At 37.5% G+C, this 24,533-nt stretch overlaps 2 protein-coding genes across 6 annotated transcripts in view; one reads left to right on the plus strand and one right to left on the minus strand.

Annotated features, from left to right (window-relative positions):
• The first annotated feature begins 101 nt into the window (after positions 1-101).
• Positions 102-15,887, plus strand: LOC108697657 (zinc finger protein 570). The gene is made up of 7 exons (XM_041571445.1): positions 102-223; positions 3,260-3,358; positions 6,459-6,585; positions 9,102-9,215; positions 11,544-11,654; positions 13,421-13,492; positions 14,487-15,887. The coding sequence occupies exons 2-7, from the start codon at positions 3,338-3,340 to the stop codon at positions 15,215-15,217; spliced, it is 1,176 nt and encodes a 391-aa protein (XP_041427379.1). The 5' UTR covers positions 102-223; positions 3,260-3,337; the 3' UTR covers positions 15,218-15,887.
• Positions 15,888-18,155: 2,268 nt separating this feature from the next.
• Positions 18,156-24,533, minus strand: part of MGC115716.S (hypothetical protein MGC115716 S homeolog) — a 35,003-nt gene continuing 28,625 nt past the window's right edge. For 4 of the 5 annotated variants that reach the window (XM_018227037.2, XM_018227039.2, XM_018227040.2 and 1 more), the window contains one exon: positions 22,697-24,292. In XM_018227037.2, the coding sequence (XP_018082526.1) occupies positions 22,970-24,292 (1,323 nt within the window). In that variant the 3' untranslated portion in view covers positions 22,697-22,969. 5 annotated transcript variants of the gene reach the window in all.

The following is a 24,533-nucleotide window of genomic DNA, read 5'->3' on the forward strand; positions in this document are numbered from 1 at the left end:
ACAACTTTATTGCGCATCAAATCTCACACTCGTCACAAAGCTGATTGCGCCATCTTGTGGTGGAGGTGTAAAATGGCTGAATCTTATCCGGCTCCTTGTGTTATTCCTTGCTAGCGTTCCCTTCTGTAAGCCCACTCGTTATCCAAAAGAATGAGTCTACAGTCGGCTCACTGACGTAACGACGGAGCTCTCGACGCAAAGTATTTGCTGCAAAGGATTGTGGGTGAGTTGATATCTGCTTACGGGCAGGTTCATTCCGTGTATCATAATAAAAGCTTCCTGATAGTGCTGGTAGGGGAGCTGGTACAGGTTCTTCTATGAACTGTGTTGGTACCGAGTATTGGACCGCTGTACAGCAGGAACACGCCTCTTGTGTGCTTAAATGGAAAAGTGTTGCACAGATGTGTGCTTTGTGTAGTTCTGCAGCACCAGTGCTTTTATGGGATGCCAATTTTTACTTTATTTAAAGGGATACTGTCATGGGAAAACATGTTTTTTTCAAAACGCATCAGTTAATAGTGCTGCTCCAGCAGAATTCTGCATTGAAATCCATTTTTCAAAAGAGCAAACAGATTTTGTTATTTTCAATTTTGAAATCTGACATGGGGCTAAACATATTGTCAATTTCCCAGCTGCCCCAAGTCATGTGACTTGTGCTCTGATAAACTTCAGTCACTCTTTACTGCTGTACTGCAAGTTGGAGTGATATCACCCCCCCCCCCAGCAGCCAAACAAAAGAACAATGGGAAGGTAACCAGATAACAGCTCCCTAACACAAGATAACAGCTGCCTGGTAGATCTAAGAACAACACTCAATAGTAAAAGCCAAGTCCCACTGAGACTGATTCAGTTACATTAAGTAGGAGAAATAACAGCCTGCCAGAAAATAATTCCACCCTAAAGTGCAGGCACAAGTCACATGACTGGGGGCAGCTGGGAAACTGACAAAATGTTTAGCCCCATGTCAGATTTCAAAATTGAATATAAAAAAATCTGTTTGCTCTTTTGAGAAATGGATTTCAGTGCAGAATTCTGCTGGAGAAGCACTATTAACTGATGTGTTTTGTAAAAACATGTTTTTCCATGACAGTATCCCTTTAATGAGAAAGAACTCTATCTCCAATATACTTTAATTAAAAAATGTGTACTGTTTTTATAAGAAACCTGTATGCATTGAAATCCCCCTTTGTTTTACTTGCTCTGAGTGCTGCGGATAGGAAACTTCAGACAGTCCCTCACTGCTCTGCAGGGAAACAATCATACTTTCAAATGGCAGGGAGGAGCCGTTCCACTTTACTTCCAAGAAGTCTCGCAGCTTAGTTTGTTTTCCTGTAGAGCGGCCGGCGACTGTGTAGAGATTTGTATCAGTAGACCCAGTGCAGTCTGTATATTGTGATTATTAATCAATCTTGCTGTATCGGCTTGTATGGCAGAAATTATTTGACTTGTGCTGTTTTGATACTTTATGACGATCCCTAAGCTTAACCTCCAGACGGAATCCCAGACCACACTGAGCATGTGCGTCGTCTTGGTCTTGCAAAGATGTTTAACATTGTTACAAGATGACAGCCCCCTGCTGCCAACTTTGGAAAAATAAATAATTTGTTCAATTGGGCTTCTGGTGCTGTAAGATCATGTTTATGTTTAGTATTCAAAATACAGTATGTCTAGCATTATTCTATTCCAAACTTAAGTTCCCCTTTAAAGCACCAGTAACATCAAGATTTTTTTAAAAAAAATAGTTTGTATAAAACAAAAAAAAAACCCACAAGACATATTTAACTTTAAAATCGCAAAGTCTTTATAAAAAAATTACTTACAGAAACTCTGCTTGCGCTCCTCTTCAGAAAAAGTGACAATCCATCATGCGGCGCTTGATTTCTCCTCCCTGGCTATCTCTTATAGAAGGCAGGGAGGAGAAATCGAGCGCCACACAATGGTTCATCGCCCTGTCTGCTTTTCTGAAGAGAAGCGCAAGCGAAGTTTCCGTGAGTTATTATTTAATAAAGACTTTGTGATTTTAAAGTAAAATATGTCTTGGTCGGTTTTTTGACGTTACTGGTCCTTTAAGGATTTGGAGGTTGCTGGCTGGCAGATTGCTCTGGACTGGGGTTCTAAAGAGACCCTGGCATTTCGAATGCAGATTGCATCATTTCTATGTGTAGTTGCCCTCACTAGTGGTACCACAGATCCATTGTGCTTAGCAGGAGCCGGTCACATTGAGGTAGTTTGCTTAAGAAACACTACTCTGTGGGAGCAGCACAGGTTACATAGCGGATAACAAGGGAACTCTGTGGAGCACCATTGTATTCTATTATAGAACTTATCTTTTTTTTGCTAAGTATCCTGTGCCTTTTCTCCTTTCTCCTCCTCAGCTTGAGTGACTGTTCCTATCGCTACACGGCAGCCTATTTATATAAACTACAGTAGTGTTTCTAGAGCAAACACACACTAGCAATACAGGGCAACAGTACATTATAGTTTATTTTTTTTAATGCTTTTATGTTTTGGTGTTACTGTTCCTTTTAGCCCACAGGGCCAATGATTATAATGGGTAGCCTACAGCAACATGCAAACATGATCAAACTTGATTTCAAACTTGTCTAATAGATATCTTGCCAATTTTGGATCACATATCTGTTGGGCAGGCCATTTTAAGGGCCCCATGCACAAACTGCTTACTTAGTTTTAAAGGGAAAATAATACCCCTGAACACTGTATGTCTCTATATAAAGATATTGCATAAAACATCTCATATGTAAAACCCTGCTTCCTGTTAATAAACCATTTTCATAATAATATACTTTTTTTAGTAGTATGTGCCATTGGATAAATCCTCAAAAGAAAATTGGCATTTTAAAAAATAAGGGCCACCCCTGGGATCATAGGATTCACGGTGCACACAAACAAACGATACATGTTAGGTCACACGAGCCAACTTCATCCAGTTACCGATAGAGTTGTAGTATTTCTGGACAGGTGATCTCTGAGGCAGCACAGAGACAATCACGAAATCGGTGTTCAAAGCAAGAGATGTAAAGGGAGATATATATATATATATATATATATATATATATATATATATATATATATATATATATATATATATATATATAAATATATATATATATTTATATATAACTGTTGCTCAAGTATTCATTTTGGGGGTACAGTTTTCCTTTAAGGGACTGGGTGGCATATTTTTTGGCCAGCTTCCTTGTCTCTCCCAGTGACTTGTATTGTGTTTATCTACCCGTAGACTTCACTTAGGGCGAAGGTGGTTCCTGCCAAGTACTCGTTCATAACTTTGCTGGTCAAATTACAGTTTCAGAAAGCCATGGCTGAAATTTCTATGCAGGTATCACTTTTCAATTACAATTTAAAATAAAGTTCTTGTTGGTTTGATATATCCCACTTGAAGAAAAAACAGAGGAGTTTTGCTTGCAAGAAAAGAGAATAAAGTCAAATTCAAATACAGGTATGGGATCTGTTATCCAAAGGCTCCATTTTATCTCAATAATTCACATTTTCCTCCACAACTCCTATCTAACCCCCGAAAGGCGCTATAAAATGGGTAGTCTCCCCTCAGACAGTTGTATTCGATGTCAAGGCCCCAAAGCGGATCTCTTACACATGTTTTGGTCTTGCCCTAAAATTTCTGACTTTTGGCGTGATGTCTCCTCTTACTGGACGCAAATGACTAATACATTGATTCACCCTACTTTAGAATGGGCACTATTTAGCTTGGTGAAATCTTTCAATACCTTTACTAAAGAGGAGAACCATTTGGCGACCCGATTGGCAGCGGCGTCTCGAAAGGCAATCTTACATCAATGGCTCTCTGCGGACAGCCCGTCCCTTTTATTGACCAAACAAAAACTACATTACATTTTTCACATGGACTGGCTCGAGGCCATGACCAAGAAAGAACGACAGGTAGACAAATTCTTCTCTATTTGGGGCGCATATATCAATAGCCTTCCATCTCCACTAAAATATTTGACTACGTATACCTTTCAACACAGTACTTGGTACGATTTAGAAACGCTTAGGGATAATCCACTATTACGTGACACTTTTCAGTACATTCAGACCACTCTCTGTGGTAATACGGCTGTTCCAACTTCGCCCCCCAGGACTCGGCAAACCAACCGGCTTTTAGCCTCTTATATGCGGTAATTGACCTTGACCTAAGGAAATGTTTGGATTTTGTTTCTATTTTCTTATCTTTTATTTACTTTTCTCTATCAGAGCATATATTCCCTGCATGTTAGTTTGTTTTTTCTTTTCTTTTGGTTTGTCACTGATTCTTCGTTGATGTTTATGATATGCATACATGTATCTATTTGTTACTCTGCTCATTAACATGGGCCTCTGGTAGGCCCGAATGTTTTCATGCTTATACATGTTTAACTTGTAATAAAAACAATTTGAAAAAAAAAAAATAAATAATTCACATTTTCTAAAAATGATTTCCTTTTTATCTGTAATAAAAAAACCAGTACCTTGTACTTGATCCCAGCTAAGATATAATTAATCCTTACTACAAGCAAAACCAGCCTATTTGGTTTAATTAATGTTTACTTGATTCTCTAGTAGACTTAAAGTATGAAGATCAAAATTACGGAAAGATCCTTTATCTGGAAAACCCCAGGTCCTGAGCATTCTGGATAACAGGTCCCATACCCATACAGGGAAAAGAGTTCTGCTCAACCAACAAAACATTTATAAACTAACCTTGGAAAAGCCCATTTGATCATACTTGTTATTTATCATTGTGCTTATATAGATTACCGTATATACTCGCGTATAAGCCGAGTTTTTCAGCCCCCAAAATATGCTGAAAAACGCTCCCTCGGCTTATACTCGGTTCAAGCGCAAAAACGGTCTCCGGCGTCTAAGAATAGTCGCCAGCGTCCAAGAATAGTCTCCAAGAATATCCGCCGGCGTCCAAGAATGGTCGCCGGCATCTAAAAACAAGACGCCGGCACCTCCAATGGGAGCAGAAACCCTCAATTTTTTGATTGAAACTTACCAGAAGCTGCTGTATTTCTCACCCTCGGCTTATACTCGAGTCAATAAGCTTTCCCAGTTTTTGGAGGTAAAATAAGGTACCTCGGCTTATACTCGAGACGACTTATACTCAAGTATATACGGTATATATTAGAAATCAGGTCCCCAGAAAAAAAGACTCATCAACTCCCATAGGAGGCTATGGGTAATCTTGTTTTCCAGTTCATTTTATTAGTAATGAATTGATATTAATTGGGCTAAACCTCAGACACACTTCCCTAGGTGATCAGTCTGAATCAACTATATTCTTTAAATAGTCTGATACATTTTAGTACAACCTTATGGGACTTCAGGACATTTATATGCAGATATATTTTTCCCTTAAAGAGGTTGTTCACAATTGACTATGATGTAGATTGATATTCTGAGACAATTTGCAATTGGTTATAATTTTTTATAATTTGTGTTTTTTTTAGTTAACGTTTTATTCAGCAGCTCTCCAGTTTGCAGTTTCAGCAATCTGGTTGCTAAGGTCCATAATACCCTAGCAACTATGCATTGATTTGAATAAGATACTTGAATACGAATAGGGGAGGCCTGAATCAATAGAGGAGTAAAAAAAGTAGCAATAACAATAAATATGTAGCATTTGTTTTTAGATGGGGTCAGTGACCCCCATTTGAAAGCTGGGAAGAGTTAGAAAACAAAGGCAAATAATTCAAAAACTATAAAATAAATAATGAAGACCAATTGAAAAGTTGCTTCGAATTGGCTATTCTATAATATACTAAGGGGGTTATATAGTCCAAATTTATCTATAAAAATATTTTCTGAAAAAAACCACGACCAAATCTGCAGTTTTTTTGGGCTTATTTATTAATACACTTTTCCGAAAATTTTGTTTGCGGGAAAAAATCCACAAAAATTGTGAAAAATCAGATTTTCACGATTTTTTCGGATTTCACGATTCTTTTGGATTTTTCACCCGAAAACTGATATTTTCCAGAAAACTCTGAAAAGTTTGGGGTATTGCCAAAAACCCAGCGCACATCAAAAAATCAGTGGGACTTCTCCCATTGACTTATATGCAACCACAACAGGTCTGAGATACCGGATTTTCTGATTCAGACTTTTCCATCCTCTGGGTTTAATAAATTCCGAAAAACTCATGATTTTTTTTAAAAGTCCGATTTTATTAAAAAAAAAAACCTAAAAAAAACACAATTTTTTTGTGATTTTTGCATTCCGAGTTTAGTAAGTAACCCCCTAAAAGTTAACTTTTATTTTAACAATAAATATACTATAACAAGACACCTATACAAGTGCTGAATTTGACTTCCATATTATATATGATGTTTTGTAGGTAGCTATGAAGTTGCACAGATATGCTTATGTTTGCATGAAATCACCCAGTTTAAATAAGAACATTCATGTCTTTTTTTCAGACCTTCGTGACATTTGATGATGTTGCAGCGTACTTCTCTGAAGATGACTGGCAATGTCTAGAAGAATGGCAGCAAGAACTGTACCAAAATGCCATGCAAGAAATTCATGGAGTTCTTCTTGCCATGGGTAACTGCCATCTCTAAACAAATGTGGACATGTGTGGCTATCACTAGGTAGCTGCTCCCTCCTCACTCATGTCTGTATGCTATAAAGGAAAGAAGTAAGGTCTAGCGTTCAAATCCAACACATGAAGTATGCTTTGTTTTTTAAAGGGGATGTAAAGGCAAAAAAATATTCTTTAATGAAAAAGAAATCGAGATAGCAGCCCCCTAACACAAGATAACTGCTCCCTGGAAGATCTAAGAACTGCACTTAATAGTAAAAGCCAAGTCCCACTGAGAGTGATTCAGTTACATTAAGTAGGAGAAATAGCCTGCCAGAAAGTAATTCCATCCTAAAGTGCAGGCACAAGTCACATGACATGGGGCAGCTGGGAAACTGACAATATGTCTAGCCCCATGTCAGATTTCAAAATTGAATATAAGAAAATCTGTTTGCTCTTTTGAGAAATGGATTTCAGTGCAGAATTCTGCTGGGGCAGCACTATTAACTGATACGTTTTGTAAAAAAACCCCATGTTTTTCGATGATGAAAAAGAAACCTATCTCCAATATACTTTAATTAAAAAATGTGTACCGTTTTTACAAGAAACCTGATTGTATGCAGCGTACATCCCCCTTCGTTTAACTTGCTCTGACTGCTGTAGATCGGAAACTTCAGACGGTCCCTAACTGCCCTGCAGCGAAAGGATCATACTTTCAAACGGCAGGTACTTCGCAGAACTCGAGCAGCTTGTTTGTTTCCTTGTAGAGCAGCCGGTGACTGTGTAGAGATTTCTATCCGTAGACCCAGTGCATATTCTGATTATTAATTAGTCTCGCTGTATAGGCTTTTATGGCAGAAATTATTTGACTTGTGCTGTTTTGATAATTTATGACGATCCCTAAGCTTAGCCTCCCAACAGAAGCCCAGACCACACTGAGCATGTGCATAGTCTTGGTCTTACAAAGATAGTTTAACATAGTTACAAGATGATGACTCCCTGCAGACAACTTTAAAAGCATAAATCATTTGTTTTATTAAGCTTCTGATGCAGTAAGTTCATGTTTATGTTTCTTATACAAAATACAGCATTTCTAGCATTATTCTATTTTAGACTTTAGTTTCCCTTTAAGTACAGTTTAAACCCTTTTATATTTCAGAGTAACATCAGAACAGATCTGTTTTACTGAACATATCTATGGCTTACATTTTTTTCTGACTCTTTCTGACTCTTTCCAGATTTCAGATAGGGGTCACTGACCCCATCCAAATAGCAAATGTCCTGTAAGGGTATACATTTATTGTTATTGCTACTCTTTATTTCTCATCTTTCTGTTCAAGTTCTCTCTCCTATTCATATTCCAGTTTCTCATTCAAACCAGTTACAAACTGGAGAACTGCTGAATAAAAAATGACTGTTATGTTTTGGTAGCTGAGGATGAGTAGAGTATAAAAGTGCCTTATTACAAGTCCTTTATAGCAGTAAGAGCAGTTTCATAAGTCTCATCAGGTAATGGTAATGTAAAGAATATACGCTGTCCCTCTGCTCCCAGGCAGTGAATAAGTAAAGCACGCTTTCTAGCAGCAGAAATCTCTCCTTGGTCAGCAGCAATAATGTTGTTTTCAAACATATGAATCCAAGCAGTAAAAGGTATGGTAGGCTCACCAGGGTTTGGAAGAAAAACTGCAGGCTGCTGCAGAGGCAGAAGAGACATCTTGTCGCCAATATGTTATGTTTTGGTAGCCGAGGATGAGTAGAGTATAACAGTGCTTTATTAGCAGGTTCATGCAGCCATTACACAACAGTAAGCAACTCTAACGCCACAAGCTGTATAGAAAGTATGCACAGTACAAGTCTTGAGCACAGTGACATCTACAGGCCATTTGTATAAACACCACATGCATAACTTGATAACCACAAATAAAAAATGAAAAACAATTGCAAATCGTCTCAGAATATCACTATCTACATCGTACTCAAAGTTAATTTCAAGGTGATCAGCCCCTTTAAGGTTTACTTATCCTTTAAATAGCATAGTACAAGGGCATGCCATACACTACACCTGCTGATGTGTTTTTCCCACAAACATTCATTTAATAGCACCCACCAGAGGTCATCATTTACTATGGATGCACCGAATCCAGTATTCGGTACAGGATTCGGCCTTTTTCAGCAGGATTCATATTCGGCCGAATCCTTGTGCCTGGCCGAACCGAATCCTAATTTGCATATGTAAATTAGGGGCAGGTAGGGAAATCACGTGACTTTTCATCACAAAAGAAGATTTTTTTTCCAATTTTTCCTTCCCTGCCCCTAATTTGCATATGCAAATTAGGATTTGGTTTTGCTAGGCACAAATAGTAGATTCGGTGCATCCCTATCATTTACAGTAACTTATTTACAGTTCTGCTTAGTTCGGTGGTGAGTGGTTTGACCAAGGGCAACACTGTGGTTCTTTATACACAAAATATTCTGTTATTTTTACATTTACCACCCTAGTGTATAATAAAATAATCTTGCCATTTGTTCTTTTTAACAGGTTATACTATCAGTAACCCTGATGTCCTGGTTAGGATCAAAAATGTAGGAACATCTAATTTCAGTGATAATCCAGATTCATCTAAAAGTAAAAAGTGTTGTAATTTCACTCATGGTGAGTAACTGCGATCACAATTATGTGATGTGTGGGAGGGTAGTACAGGTATAGGACCTGTATCCTGGAAACCCATTAACCAGAAAGCTTCAAATTATGGAAAGACTGTCTTCCATAGACTCCATTATATCCAAATATTCCAAATTTTAAAATATGATTTCATTTTTCTCAACAGTATATTGTACTGGATCCAAACTAAGATAATTTATCCAGCCTATTAGGTTATTTTGGACATGTTTATCAAGGGTCGATTTACGAATTGAAAAAACTTAAAAATTCGTATTCAAAAAGACCAATCGAAATTAAGTCGTTTTTTTTTTTTTTTTGGTCGAATAGGTGCGTTTTCAATCGAATAGGTGCGTATTCGGCCGAATTCCAATCGTATGAATCGAAGGAATAGCGCATTTGATCGAATTCGATTAGAAGTTTTTCCCAAAAAAAACGTTGATTTTTCAAAGTCCACCAATTGACTCCAAATGGGTTCTAGGAGGTCCCCCATAGGCTAAAACAGGAATTCGGCAGGTTTTAGATGGTGAATGGTCGAAGTCGAATTTTTAAAGAGAAAGTGCATGATAAAATTCGATATTCGAATTTTCTAATTTTTTTCAAAATCGAATCGAATATGGACTAGTTGAAGTAAACAAAAAATAGCTTGAAATTCGAATTTTTTTTCACCTCGAAAATTCACCTCGACCTTTGATATATCTGCCCCATAATGTTTATAGGATTTTCTAATAGACCTAAGGTATGAGGATCCAAATTACGGAAAGATCCCTTATCCGGAAAACCTCAGGTCCTGAGCATTCTGGATAACAGGTCCCATACCTGTATAGTAAAATGGTATAAAATGTTTCAAAAAATGTTTTAAAACATCAGTTTCACTGTTATACCTTGCCAAATGAGCAGATTTTTATTTGTACTGCCATCTTTAGAGGCCCCCCCGGTTATCATAATGTGCTAACCCCTTTCCTCCCACAAAGCCTCAAAGAAAAAGAGAATTAGGGCACATAGCATTCTCCATTTGCATATGCAGTGTTTTATGTTACTATTGTCCTGGAATTTGGGAACTGCATAGGAAAAACTCTAATAATATCCCAAAGATATCAGAGAATTTGGACTCTAATGCTGTTTGTGATACCAATGGGGCACAAATGCATTTGGAAAAACAACAACGAAGCATACAACTTAAAGTGATTTGGCAAAACTAACGATAATTTGAGTCCATTGGGCATATTTATCAAAGTTAGTTACAAATTAGAGCTCACCACAGTAAAATTCCACCACTTTTGGGGGCAGATTTATCAAGGGTCGAAGTGAATTCGAGGGAATTTTCGAAGTAAAAAAATTCGAAGTAATTTTTTGGATACTTCAACCATCTAATAGGATACTACAACTTTGAATTTACTTCGAATTCGATTTGAAGTAAAATAGTTTGAATATTCGAATATTCGGTAATCTAAGGGGCAAATTCATCAAGGGTCGAATATCGAGGGTTAATAAACCCTCGATATTCGACTGGGAATGAAAATCCTTCGACTTCGAAAATCTAAGTCGAAGGATTTTGCGCAAATACTGCGATCGAACGATTCGTAGGATTTTATTCCAATGATCGAAGGATTATCCTTCGACCAAAAAAACTTAGCCAAGCCTATGGGGACCTTCCCCATAGACTAACATTGAGTGCGGTAGCTTTTAGGTGGCGAACTAGGGGGTCGAAGTTCTTTCTTAAAGAGACAGTACTTAGACTATCAAATGGTCGAATAGTCAAACGATTTTAAGTTCGAATCATTCGATTCAAAGTCGTAGTCGAAGGTCGAAGTAGCCCATTCGATGGTCGAAGTAGCCAAAAAATTCAACGTTTTTTTACTTCGAATCCTTCACTCCAAGTTAATGAATTGGCCCCTAAGTATTGTCTCTTTAAAAAAACTTCGACTTCAATACTTCGCCAAATTAAACCTGCTGAAGTGCTATGTAAGCCTATGGGGACCTTCTATAGCATTTTTCTATGTTTTTGAAGTCGAAGTAAAAATCGTTCGATCGTACGATAAAATCGTTTCGATTGTTCGATGGCCAAATTCGGTGAAAAATCCTTCGACTTCATTATTTTAAGTCTATTGTCAAATTTCGAAGTATTTTTTACTTCGAAATTCGATCCTTGATAAATCTGCCCCTTAGAGTTTTCATAAGCCAACCTCAGTGACTGAAAAGAAACTGCAGGAATTGACAAGCGATGATAAATTCATGTATACTAGAGAACGGCAAGTAGAATATATTTGATATGGTGCATCAGGATACTGTTATCTAATTCCATGTGCTTTCCCTCCCAAGATTTTCCTTCACATCATCCGGATATTCTATTACGAGTTAAGCAGCAGACACACACTCTATCAAGTGATCAGCTTGAACTTCAAGAACAAAGCTGTACAACATCCACATTAGGTATGTAATGCATTAGGTATATATACTGTATATGTTATTTACAGGTTATTGTTTAGGTGAAGTTTCTACTCTGCAATGTTTCTTTTTTATATTTGGTATGTTAATTGTACACAATTACTTATTTACACGTAGGTGGTGGTTTTATTTTATTCTACTTTGTTTGTGGCACGTCACTTATTTTTGTTTCCAGCACTGGTTTTCCAGCCAAGACACTATTAGAGCGGGGTGATATTCACTTTGAGAAAGGCTGGTGTTCCAGCCAAAACGTGTTTTTTTGCCTACTATTAAAGTGCAGGTATGGGACCTGTTATCCAGAATGCTCGGGACCTGGTGTTTTCCGGATAATGGATCTTTCCGTAATTTGGGTCTTCATGCCTTCTAGAAATTCCAACCCAATCGGCTGGTTTTGCTTCCAATAAGGATTAATTAGATCTTAGTTGGGATCAAGTACAAACTATTGTTTTATTATTACAGAGAAAAAGGAAATCATTTTTAAAAATTCGGATTATCTGGATAAAATGGAGTCTATGGGAGACAGCCATTCCGTAATTTGGAGCTTTCTGGATATTGGGTTTCCGGATAAGGGATCCTATACCTGTATTTATTTTTTGATATAAGTCCTATATATATATATATATATATATATATATATATATATATATATATATATATATATATATATATATATATATATATATATATATATATATATATATATATATATATATATATATATATATATATAATACACATTTTTTTTTTAACTTGTCTTTCACTGGATGTTACTGATACTGACTACCAGCAGCCTCAGCCAGCCACCCCCAACCCTCCAGTGAGTGACTCCAAAGTCTGCTTGTTGAACACTGCAAACATTAACTTGTCACTGAGGACAGCCTATTGGATTTTCTAGTAGCCTTCAGGTATAAAGATCCAAATTACAGAAAGATCCGTCCTGAGCACTCTGGATAACAGGTCCCATACCGGTTCTTGAAACATATCATTGATGACATTATTTTTTTTTAAAGAAAACTAAATATTTAACAATAAACTGCAAATATTAGAAAAAAAGACATATATATTGGTATAAAGCCCCCTCGTTGGCACAGCATTTTCTCCGGCTCATAACTAAACATAAAATAAAAACTTGGTCAAAACAGTAACCCTACTGTAGTAGCCAATACAACAAATAAAATAGTCTTCTTGTACTGGTTACAGTACATATAGATCTCTTGTATTTGTCTATATGAATTTTGTAGTCACAACCTCATTGCACCCCCACTTAATGTTTGTAAAAACTAGTGGTCAGCACAACTTGTTTGTTATAGAATTATTGGTCCAGGAGCATATAGGGGAGTAAATTAAAAGTTAACCTGGCTGGTTTTGCTAAATCTCTCATTAATTGCAGTGCTAGTTTGTTGTTCGTTCCAATGACTGTATAGTCAATAGCATGTAATTCCGTAGGCTAAATGAGCACGTTGGCATTCACTGTAAAGAGTTAAAGAATGTATATGTAAGGTCCTATTTTAGTGTCCATTTTTAAGCTTATTTGTAAATAAGGCTTCATATATTCTAATACAAATGGTTTTCTATAGAACTAAATAAAAAAATGGCAACAGTCTTTACCCTGTATGTTTATCTTTATTCATTTATGAAACTGCTATATACGGTATGTAGATGTCATACCAAGGAGTCAGACTGGACACCATATAATACCATGGAGGGCCATGACTTTATCATGTAATCCTTATATTTTTATATTATTAAAGATGATGACGATAAATGTTCCAACAACTCCTTGGCCTCTACCCATCAAGAAAGCACAAGCTCTTCCAAGTTGGGTAAGAAAAACTGTTTTATATGCTTTAGTGTACTGTTGGCCTGCCCACTGGTGGTATTTATTTTTACAGACAGTATTAAAATACCACAATTGTAAATTGGCATGTTGTGAACTGTTAAAGTATCTTAACAGGTGTGCTAGACATTGACGCAAAATGTAGCTATGTTTTTTTTCCCCAAAACGCATCCGTTAATAGTGCTACTCCAGCAGAATTCTGCACTGAAACCTGTTTCTCAAAAGAGCAAACAGATTTTTTTAATATTCAATTTTGAAATCTGATATGGGGCTAGACATATTGTCAGTTTCCCAGCTGCCCCCAGTCATGTGACTTGTGCTCTGATAAACTTCAGGCACTGCTGTACTGCAAGTTGGAGTGATATCACCCCCTCCCTTTTCCCCCCCAGCAGCCTAACAACAGAACAATGGGAAGGTAACCAGATAGCAGCTCCCTAACACAAGATAACAGCTCCCTGGTAGATCTAAGAACAACACTCAACAGTAAAATCCAGGTCCCACTGCAACTCCTTCAGTTACATTGAGTAGGAGTAACAATAGTCTGAAAGCAGTTCCATCCTAAAGTGCTGGCTCTTTCTTGAAAGCATTTGGCCAGGCAAAATTACCTAAAATGGCTGCCTACACACCAAAATTACAACTAAAAAATACACTTGCTGGTTTAGGAATGAAATTTTATATTGTATAGTGATTTATTTGCAGTGTAAACAGTGTAATTTATAAATAAAAACAACATCATAAAAATCACAACAGAATCCCTTTAAACTGATTGGAAGCAGTGAAGTAGTGTTCCATGGCCTTCTCGAATTAACTACTAACTTATTCCTTACATAAATATAAGTGCTTGTAGGTCAAGCTTCATTCAACATCTATGCAAGGATAAGATTTCTCTTCAATAAATCACATTATTAATATAAATGTTTTCTTAGCTTTTTTCTTTAAACTTATTCCATTCCACTCACAGTAACATTTTGATTTAACAGGAGACAGAGCATCAGGAGATACCTTGGAGGATCATAACCACAAAGAACAGCTGCCTGAAAAGGTGAAGCACAATATTGTTTGCTGGGAAGACATCGTTGAAAAAAATGAACCAAAATCTGTTCCAAAGGAGAGACCAAATGAAAGTGAAAGAGATGACGGAGTGGCTTCTACAAATTCAGCTGAAATGGATGAGAAAATATCAGTCTCAAAGGAGAGGCTATTTATTTGTTCTGTATGTGGAAAAAGCTTTGGTGGCAACTCGCTGCTGGTCAGGCACATGAGAATCCATACAGGAGAGAAGCCATTTGCTTGTAATCATTGTGACAAAAGCTTCAATGATAAATCTTATCTTCTCCGCCATCTAAGAACCCATACAGGAGAAAAACCCTATTCCTGCTCAGTGTGTTTGAAATGCTTTAGTCAGAATTCCAGTGTCATGGCACACATGAGAATCCACACGGGGGAAAGGCCTTTCCAGTGCCCAGAGTGTGAGAAACGATTTAGCGATAAATCCTATTTTGTACGGCACATGAGAACTCATAGCGGAGAAAAACCCTACAAGTGTATTCAATGTGAAAAATGCTTCAGCCAAACCTCAAGCCTCACTTCCCACATGAGGATCCACACAGGAGAAAAACCATATAAATGTTCTGTTTGTGGTAAATGTTTCAGTCAAAATTCAAGTCTTGCTATACATAAAAGATTACACAAACCAGAAGATCTGCTCTAGGACAATGGTTGTCAGACTTTTTTAGTCAAAGCCTCTTTTTAAGGTTCAACATGTCAGCCCCCCAGGGGCGATCGTGGGGCTCCTGCTGCCTGAAGATTATAACGGTCACATTCTGCAGCCAAATATAATAGAATTATTAAGGTATTTATGTTACACTGACCTGATCTACTTTAATCTCTTTGTACTAAAGGCAAGAGCTCATCATTGTCTGCCTTCACCACAGACATCAAAAATGAGCCCATGGCTCAAGTACATATAATATAATGTAACATACCTTGGTGGTCTAGTGGGCCGGCGGGGACGCCTGCCGTGCAGTGCCTCTTCTGTGGTTGCCGTTGATTCCTAGGTGCGAACGTCCGGGTTTTACATGCTATGCGTGTGATGTCATCACACCCTGTGGCGTGAAATTCGAATATTTAAAGGGGCTTTGAGCCCAAACTCATTGCCTGTTGTTAGGTCTAATTCGTTCGTATCTGGGTGTGATTTTGTCTTGTTTTGATTCCGGTTTTGATCCTTGTCTTGCAAAAGTTAGGAGAGACATGGTGCTCCAGAATAATTTGTAAATGACTCACCAAGTAGTGAATGTGGTCCAGGTGCTCCAGCCCCAGACCCCCAGCTTTAGGCAACGGTACAGCAAAGGATAAGTAGGAACAGGGCCGACCGGCACTCAAACGGATCCACAAGACCAGAGAGGATTAGTTAAATATTAAAAAATATTACAAATATTTTTTAACTAATCCTCTCTGGTCCTGTGGATCCATTTGAGTGCCAGTCGGCCCTGTTCCTACTTATCCTTTGATCCTTGCCTGCCTGACTATTCTGAACTCTACTGATATTGGCCCTGCCTGCCTGACTATTCTTTGAACACTGCCTGTACCGACCACTGCCTGTCTGACCCTGCTTGAACTCCACCTGTACTGACCCTGGCCTGCCTGACTACACTTTTCATCTACTCCCTGAGCTGTTGCCTTCCATCCAAAACCTTGGAAACGCACGTGCCCCTTTGCTTGTTCAGAACATAAGCTTTGCTCCTCTCAAGTGAAGACCTGGCAGCATCTGAGTAGCTGAGGGCTCCTCCCGAGGCCAAAGGCGGCTGCTACAGGCGGAAGATTGTGCCATGACTAGGGAGCTTAGCACTTGTTCTTAATTGAGGGAGCCGTACGTAATATATACCTTGGATTAATATGCTCTGTATTTCATGCATGTTAATTTAAGGAATACTCCGGTCACATTTTATCATTACTTTTAATTCCATTGTAATTTTATACAGGCTTTTCATAATGTTGTGCAGCTTTCTATGCGAATTAAAACAACATTGGGTCTATTGCTGTTTCGTTTGTTTAACTTTGTTAACTTTCCCACTGTATTAAGGCAGTGCATTAGAAACATTGATAGGGCAAATTTTGAATGCCCCAAGCACAAGTGTTAAGTCACTAAGGGGTGCAAAAATCCCACCCGTGAAAATCCAGAAACAGCTGCAGAGAGCAGTTCTGTCAGGTTCAAGGAAACTCTCTCTTTACTGCTTGTCATGGAACATGAGGTAAGGACAAGGCTTCTTTATACCCTGCACCAGAGCTCCCTAACTTGTATGTCTGAATGATACGCAAGTTCTTATCCCTGACAGACCCTTATAAATACAGTGCTGACAAACACAGGAATACTGTATTCATCCAAAAACTACAGGTCCTTGCACAAAACATGGCAACTTTTTGAGCCATTGAAGCTTTTAAATTGTGGCTTCTTTATTTTTGTGATTTGGAGAGATCCTTTCTGTCACACGGATCACCTACCGCAAGTAACTATCCAGTCCATTCACCGAACAAACAAAACAGTCACTCATATACTGATGACTGGCCTAATAGTTTTTTGAAGGACTCCAAACAGGGACCCTATTTTTGCACAGTGAAAGAAAATGCTATTCTAAGCAACTTTTCAGCATACATTAAGGGGTGATTCACTAAATTCGAGTGAAGGATTCAAAGTAAAAAAACTTTGAATTTCGAAGGTTTTTTTGGGCTACTTCGACCATCGAATGGGCTACTTCGACCACGACTTCAAATCGAAGGATTCAAGTAAAAATCGTTCGACTATTCGATAGTCGAAGTCCTGTTTCTTTAAAAAAAACTTCGACCCCCTAGTTCGGCAGATAAAAGCTACCGAAGTCAATGTTAGCCTAAGGGGAAGGTTCCCATAGGCTTGCCTAAGTTTTTTTGATCGAAGGATATTCCTTCGATCGTTGGATTAAAATCCTTCGAATCATTCGATTCGAAGGATTTAATCGTTCGAATGAAGGAATAATCCTTCGATCGAATTTTCTGCGCTAAATCCTTCCACTTCGATATTCGAAGTATTTCAATTCCTAGTCAGATATTTGACCCATAGTGAATCAGCCCCTAAGTGGTTTAAGATTTGCAACTAGAAGTGCTGCAGCTTGTATTGGCGCATTTACACGGCTGCAGTGATCCATAGGAACAAATCAGATGTTTTCTTGTATTATTATTATTGCATTATTTTATGTAATTTAGTCTGATCAAAGCAAACTGATAATTGGTTTGCACAAGTAACTGGAGGAGATTATGGCATATCCCATTCATTTTCTGAGTATGTAGGAAGTTATACGCTCATGTTGTACTTTAAAAGGTAAGAATACGATATGTCCCAGTCATATGCACAGGTCAAAATATATTAAAATTCTCTGCACACAATTGAAATCTGGCCTAACATCCATTTTATAAGACCACCGGCAATCTTGAATGATTGTACCAGTGCTTATCCAAAGCCAGTTAGTGCTTCAGTATTCTATTCAATTTGAAGAAATCACCACTTTTGTCATACAAAACAATGAAAGATGGCACTTTTACTATAATATGCACACAAACACATATGTATTCAGATGAATCCCTAGACCTAGTTTTCTATCACAAAATAAACAGTCAAGAAAGGAGAATGTGTTTTATTAGTTACAAAAGTTTTCATCAAAGATATATATATTTAAAACACAAAAGAACCACTAATCCAGTGCCATGTCGGAGGCTGCATAATCGTAAATCTTCATGAATCCTCTATTAATTTCTTCGGGATAAGGTAAAAAGGTTCGCACAATGTTGACCACACATGCTGGAATGGGCTTACCTTTTGGAGGGTGCAAAGATCCATGTGCCCATGCTATGAAGGCCCTGTATGCAGTCTTTCTTAGCTGACTGCAAGGAAAGTTGAAAAACAGAATTAAATCCCAAAAGGGACAGGCCTTAAACATAAATCGGTTAACATAAATAGCTATCAATCACAGATGTACAAAATAAATTCAGTAATTGTGCCCTTCCAGTGTGACAGATACACTACCTACACCAGCATTGAAATCAGTCACTAACAAAACGATATACATGATAAACAAATTGCACGTACAACAAGAACAACTGAAAGCACAGATTTTCTGTTTAATGTGCCAATATGGCAATCACAGCCATCATGAACACAAAAGTAAACAATAATAGTGCCCTTCAATGCATAAGATCCTCAATTCAAAAATTATTTCTTACAAAGCCATATTTCAAACATGGGGGTGTCACTGCTTATTTGGAGCCTTTGTTTATTTCAGAAGAGCATCAATACAAATAGAATTTCAAATATGTAGCCTTCTTCTTCTTAGAATTCTTAATTTTTTTTTTAAAACAAACCTGTATTTATTAAAATTATTTTACATTTGGCCTCTTCAGCCAATATGTGAATATATATCCTTTCAACGCTTAAACCAAACAATGTCTCACAGACAGAAGTGAGAGGCATTATCATAACGGAGTCTTCGCTTAGTTTGTTTCCTAAGCTGATGTACCTAATTTTGCGGTAAATGAATCCACATACAGCCAAAAATGATACTATTGTAAAATTTAAAAAAAAATCAAAAACACAATACTATCAGAGATGACTTACTGAATATAGTCAAGGTATGCTTCTTTTTTTGTAGTGCGTCCCCCTAAAAAGCGATACATCAAATCAAGGCGATCATCATCCAGACATAGTTGATGGAAGATAGGGTGGTTTATAATGCAAAAACAGTCACTTCCTAGGAGCTTATTTACATTTGGAATCTCCTGGCAACAAGTACACTCCTCAATGGTTGGCAGCACACAGCAGTGTGTACATGTACACCAGGCAGTGTTTGCAGAACGCAAGTGGGCTTCTTCAGAGATTTGATCATCATCTTCCTGGACATCAGAAATGGGATCATAAATGAACGATTGTGCCATTTCTTCTAGCTTGGGTCTCTAAGCAGAAGGAAAAAACATCTTTTAGGTTTAATGCCACACTAAAAACCATCAGATAGAGAAATAGACATGCTTCACATGATTAGGATTATAAATATATAATGTAACATCTAAAATTGGCAATAGGCAGGCAAAAACCTGTTTGGACAGTATGCTTTAATGGGACAGTATTCCTCTTGTCAACACGAGTTTAAAGGGATACTGTCATGGGAAAAAACATTTTTTTCAAAATGAATCAGTTAATAGTGCTGCCCCAGCAGAATTCTGCACTGAAATCCATTCAAAAGAGCAAACAAATTTTTTTATATTCAATTTTGAAATATGACATGGGGCTAGACATATTGTCAATTTCCCAGCTGCCCCAAGTCATGTGACTTGTGCTCTGATAAACTTCAATCACTCTTTACTGCCGTACTGCAAGTTGGAGTGATGTCACCCCCCTCCCTTCCCCCCCCAGCAGCCAAACAAAAGAACAATGGGAAGGTAACCAGATAACAGCCCCCTAACATAAGATAACAGCTGCCTGGTAGATCTGAGAACAGCACTCAATAGTAAAAACCCATGTCCCACTGAGACACATTCAGTTACATTGAGAAGGAAAAACAGCAGCCTGCCAGAAAGCATTTCTCTCCTAAAGTGCAGGCACAAGTCACGTGACCAGGGGCAGCTGGGAAATTGACAAAATGTCTAGCCCCATGTCAGATTTTTAAATTGGATATAAAAAAAATCTGTTTGCTCTTTTGAGAAATGGATTTCAGTGCAGAATTCTGCTGGAGCAGCACTATTAACTGATTCATTTTGAAAAAATTTTTTTTCCTGTGACAATATCCCTTTAATGAACTGGGCTTGTGCTCAATATACTTTAGAGGTAGATACTTAGATTACCAGTGCATAATGGACTCCTGCTTATCTGTGTACAGGTCGTTGTACAAAAAAAAACCAAAACAGAGTAGCTTTAGTTTCCCCGTTTTTCCTGATTAAAATAATAGGAAGAAGGTATGCTCAGCATATCTTGCGGAAAAAGCAAACTGCTAATTTTTTATACTTAGCAGCTTTAGGGTATTGTGCATAATAGTTATGGAGAGACCCATCTTATCGAGAAAACTTCAGGATCTAAGCATTCTGGATATTAGACCTCATACAGGACTGATCTAGCAGTTTCCATATGATGGATAATTTAAAGAACTTGACATGCACACAAAGCAGTGAACAGGAGCACAAGCACTACACCGCAATTCTGTGCACCCTCACAAACAGGCCAATAAAGTAGATATAATGCTGAAGGGGAACCCTCCTGTTCACTATTCCTACACATACCATTAATTCTGGATGCGGAGGGGATTACTACTTAAAGGGTACTACAAATAAAAACAATTTTGGCTTAGTGAAAGAATTCTAAGCAAACCTCCAATATGCACTGATTAAATAGGTTATTGGTTGTAAAGTTATTTGTAACTGCAATGAAAAGCAGTATCTGTCCAGCAGTTAACATTCACTGCTTTGCTCATTCTGAATCCAGAATCAATTTTGCATACCAGCTAATTAAACTGAAAGACCCATAGTAGACCTGATTCCTTAATTCAAGCTGAAAGACAAAGAAGAGATCTGACTCTAATTGCATTGTTGAGTTACACCTAAACAGAAGGGGATATACATTTGCTGCTTTCAGATGCAATGACAATGTACAAATAACAGAAATGGCAACATTTTTAATGAATATTGGAAAGTTGTTTAGAATAACATTTCCTTTCATTATGCAAAAAAATTTTTTTGAATCACCATCCACTTTACATGCACAAATATGGCATCTAGTCAGTATAAGGTATGTCACCTGCATGTTATCAGTAGGGCAGTAGGGTTGCACTCAAACTTAAAGGGGACCCGTCACCCAAAACAATTATTCAAAATCCTATTTTATTACATCGGTCAAGCAAAATGAACTTTAATCACACTGTATAAATTATTTGAATCTTGTTTCCTTCAGTCTGGGAATTCATAATTACAGCAAGCAGCCAGGAGCCATTTTGTGGACACTGTTATTAAGACAAGTCTTGCATCATCTCAGAATCTTGTTTGTTTATCAGAATGGGGGACCTGATGTCCATTCCCATGCCCTGGCTACACAATTAAATGGTGAAGAGAGAGGGGGGAATGTGGGGAGAGCAGTGACATCTAGGAAGTGCTGAATGGAAAGTGAAAATGAAAAGCTGAGATTTTTAAATGAGCTTACAACAGCTATGAATGCTTTAATAAAAAATAGAAATTGGATTTCATGTTTAATTTGAAAAGGACTTATACAGATTTGTGTGTCTGGGTGACATGTCCACTTTAAATAGATAAACTAGATTTGAATTAATGTCCTTTGGCTACCTGAACGTCTGTCAGTGTCAAATAGGTGCTGTAGGTGTAGCAGTTCAGTAGTGGGGTAAGATCTCAAGGATAACACGGGATTCAAATAACCAATGTTCCTAAAATCTTTCTTCTGGGCCCAAGCTTTTAGAGAATAAATTAATTACAGGTTTCACTTCTTTGACTCCACTCCTGAATTCAGTGAACACTTGTCCAGAAGCAGAGTATTCTTTAAAACAGGGATTCCCACTCTTATTTAATGGGGAGCCATAATCAAATGTAAAAAGATTTGGGGAGCAAACAAGTAGGAAAAAAGGCAATGCCAAATAATGGCACTGATTGACTATTTGGCAGCACCATGTGGACTGGCAGCTTGTAGAAGGCTCCGTTTGGTAGTGCACATTGCCTTTGCGCCTTAAAACCTTGCCTACAAAGCATGAATTCAAAAAAAAGGAACCTGCTTTGAGGGCCCTGGGAACAACATCAAATGGGTCGGTGGGCAACATGTTGCTTATGAGCCACTGGTTGGAGATCACAGATATTTATGTTTGGCTAGTACTCGGTCTTGAATTTCAGCAAGCTGCCTTTATCTCCCTTTTATGTACATATCCCAAAAGTAGCCTTACTAACATAAAACTTTCAAATAAATCAATATTGTTAAAAGACATATGGCTGACTGGATTTAAAAGCAAGTATCTCATTTTAATGACTTTCCACAGAAGTCAGCAAAACTCTTTATGTAATGTAAGGCAATGCAAGTAAGACTGCTGTATAAAAAGTAAAGAAAAAAATCAAGAAGGCTATACAATATTTGGCTATACAATATTTGGCTATACAATATTTAGAAACAGACAGGACTAGAAAATATGCAAAATGGAAATATAATGTATCATTAATCCATACAATTGTACTGGCAGCAAGAACAGATGATTAAAGGAATACTGTAATGACTTGACAGCAAGCATTAAGGATATTCTACATTACTAAAGTGTTTCATGCTTCATGTATTTTTACAAACATTGTGTCTTGTAATATTTACCTAAAAATTCTGAGAAAAAATAAATACAAACATGCCTTATAATTAGCATATTTTATTAACCAATAAGAGAATTATTAAAACATCTTATCAGGTCAGATGTTAATCAGAGTCCGAAACACACATAATTTTAGCGCGTTTGTTTGGTGGTTCATTTGTAACCGACTCACTATAAACTTTTAATGCCGTTTCGTCCGAGTCAGAAGTAAAATTGTGTCCAACTATGGAGTCCAGCATAATTCTACCGTTGATATTTTCTTGTACATTACAAAACAGCGTTGGTGCTGCAGCACCGCCAGCGGATGTGGCAGTTTCAAGTTGGTTTTCACTGTCGTTTTTGAAATGATATAACAAAGTTTGTTGTATTTGTTCACTCACTACAGAGTAGTTGTTTATGCAGTCAATATCCACGTGTCCACTCAGTTGCTCAGCTTCTGTAAGTGATAATTGATGGAAAGTCCGATTCTGCAGGATTGTTTCTCTGATTAAATTGCTTTTCATTCTTCTAGATTCTGGCAGTGAGGCCTTTATTTTCATACTGGTCATCATTAATCTCATTTTGTGGATTCCAATTTTCATGGCACGGTACCAAAGAGAATATCCTGGGTTGTATTTTGTGTTCAGAGCCAGGTAGAAGGGGGAATCCGGTGCCAACATTGAAGGTGGTCGGTTGTTTTTAAATTTAATATATGCAGTGATTGGATCTCGTTCAGGTGGTTCTGGTGTACCATACATCCGTGGCTTGACCACCTTTACATTTTGGGGGTTTTCTGCAGTCATGGCTCGCCTTTCGTTGTACTCTAAATACTGATTGCCTTTATTGTCGATTTTCAGTGTAATGTCTCCCCATTGTAGATCATATTGTTCTTTGGTTCGGAGTGCAAAATGGATGCCATTGTTAAAAAACAGTACGTTTAACAAGCTTGAAGGGTTGTGCAAGGACAAAATTTCTGTTTTATAGAGATTTTCTATATCTTCGTCTGTTAACGCTTCCCCCTTATTAGGGCGATTGCTTTTACCTTGTTTCTTAAGGTATTTTATCTTTGCAGAAAGAGTTTTATTAGTTAGTGGAAATTCACGGTTGTTTCCATGTAATATCGGCTGATGGTAATTTTGATCTTTTAGGTATCGGTCAATACTACCTATTAAGCAGCGCACTGTGTGGGCTTCATATTCTTTGCCATCTTTTCTTTTCAATGCAAGAATAAACTTCGACAGAAGTAAATCAAGTTCTTCATGAGGGATATCTTCAATTTGTCTTTTCTCCTTAACCTGCAGAGTGAAGCTTAACAGAGTAGAAATATCGGATTTTGTTTTCCTCATAGTATTCTTGTTTTTTTGCTCTTGAATAAAACTATCTCGCTCTTCACATGTGGGTATTCTAAAGCGTGGTAAAAAGGTTTCCTTTTTATTTATTGGGGAGACCTACATAAAAAGATATTACAAATTAGTAGTAGTCTGACAGACTAAATCGACTATTTTGTGTTTTATTGGTAAACAAATGGCAACTTAAGGTGTCAGAAAAAAATACTTTGATGCTTTTATACAAATGCATTTGGCTTTGTAATATCATTTAGAAGGTCTGAAGAGGCACTACAGTGTGTATTGTGAGTTTTGTTTAGTTTTTGTCAAACTTTCATTTTTGGGGTCAGTTCAGTTAAATTCC

This window comes from Xenopus laevis, chromosome 7S, assembly GCF_017654675.1.
Source record: "Xenopus laevis strain J_2021 chromosome 7S, Xenopus_laevis_v10.1, whole genome shotgun sequence".
Taxonomy (NCBI): domain Eukaryota; kingdom Metazoa; phylum Chordata; class Amphibia; order Anura; family Pipidae; genus Xenopus; species Xenopus laevis.